Genomic DNA, 1,499 nt, shown 5'->3' with positions numbered 1-1,499 from the left:
TTTTTACTCCAATTTTGAGCCAATTTTTAGGTGAGTTTTTCCTAATTCTGGATCAATTTTTTTGGTCAATTTTGGACCAATTTTTGACTCAATTTTGGGTTGAATTTTCCCCTTTTTGGTCCACTTTGGTCAAATTTTGACTGAATTTTGCCCATTTTTTGGCCAATTTTTAGGTGACTTTTTCCTAATTTTGCGTCAATTTTGGACCAATTTTTGACTCAGTTTTGGGCCAAATTTTCCCCATTTTGGTCCATTTATGTCAAATTTTGTCCAAATTTTCGCCATTTTTACTGCAATTTTGAGCCAATTTTTAAGTGACTTTCCTCCCATTTTTGGCCAATTTTGGACCCATTCTGCACCAATTTTTTACTCAATTTTGGGCCAAATTTCCCTAATTTTGGTCCATTTTGGTCAAATTTTGCCCAAATTTCATCCATTTTTTGTCCAATTTTGAGCCAATTTTAAGGTGAATTTCCCCCAATTTTTGGCCAATTTTAAGTCAACTTTGGACCAATTTTTGAGTGAATTTTGGGTCGAATTTCCCCCATTTTGGTCCATTTATGTCAAATTTTGGCCAAATTTCACCCATTTTTACTGCAATTTTTATGTGAATTTCCTCCAATTTTACAACAATTTTGGGTCAATTTTGGACCAATTTTTGACTCAATTTTGGGTCAAATTTCCCCCATTTTGGTCCATTTATGTCAAATTTTGGCCAAATTTCACCCATTTTTACTGCAATTTTTATGTGAATTTCCTCCAATTTTACACCAATTTTGGGTCAATTCTGGACCAATTTTTTACTCAAATTTGGGCCAAATTTCCCGCGTTTTGGTCAATTTCAGCCAATTTTTGGCCGTATTTCCCCCGATTTTCGCCCAAATTTTCCCCGTGGGCGTGTCCTAACCTGGCTCCTCCCCCAGCGCTCCGGGCCACGCCCCTTCCGGGCGACGCCTCCCTGGTGACGTTCCGTGGCCACGCCGTGCTGCACACGCTGCTGCGCTGCCGCCTGGCGCCGCCGGGGGGCGCTGCGGCCCTGGCGGCCGGCAGCGCCGACGGCAGCGTGCTGGGTAAACTGGGAGGGGACTGGGAGGGACTGGGAGGGACTGGGAGGGGACTGGGAGGGGGGAAATGGGGATAAAATGGCGGAAAACGGGGAAAAAATGGCGGAAAACGGAGAAAAAATGGCCCAATTTTGGGTCAATTCTGGACCAATTTTTGACTCAATTTTGGGCCAAATTTCCCCGATTTTGGTCCATTTATGTCAAATTTTGGCCGAATTTCACCCATTTTTACTGCAATTTTTAGGTGAATTTCCTCCAATTTTAGACCAACTTTTGGCCAATTTTGGGTCAATTCTGGACCAATTTTGGACTCAATTTTGGGCCAAATTTCCCCCATTTTGGTCCATTTTTGTCAAATTTTGTCTGAATTTACCCAATTTTTGTCCAATTTTGAGCCAATTTTGGGCGAAGTTTTAGTTGAATTTTCCCCAATTT

At 41.7% G+C, this 1,499-nt stretch overlaps 1 protein-coding gene across 1 annotated transcript in view; it reads left to right on the top strand.

The window, feature by feature from the left end:
* Nucleotides 1-455: 455 nt before the first annotated feature.
* LOC121331532 overlaps nucleotides 456-1,499 on the top strand; it is a gene marked incomplete at both ends in the record, with an annotated part of 3,772 nt that continues 2,728 nt past the window's right edge. Inside the window, one exon of the mRNA XM_041396044.1 lies at nucleotides 456-1,070. Coding sequence (XP_041251978.1) covers nucleotides 456-1,070 — 615 coding nt within the window. The remainder of the gene's footprint in view (nucleotides 1,071-1,499) is intronic.

The sequence above is a fragment of the Onychostruthus taczanowskii genome, unplaced genomic scaffold, assembly GCF_017590055.1.
Source record: "Onychostruthus taczanowskii isolate IOZ18803 unplaced genomic scaffold, ASM1759005v1 scaffold1239, whole genome shotgun sequence".
NCBI lineage: Eukaryota > Metazoa > Chordata > Aves > Passeriformes > Passeridae > Onychostruthus > Onychostruthus taczanowskii.
The sequence above is the reverse complement of the archived record's forward strand: the minus strand, read 5'-3'. Positions and strand labels throughout refer to the sequence as shown.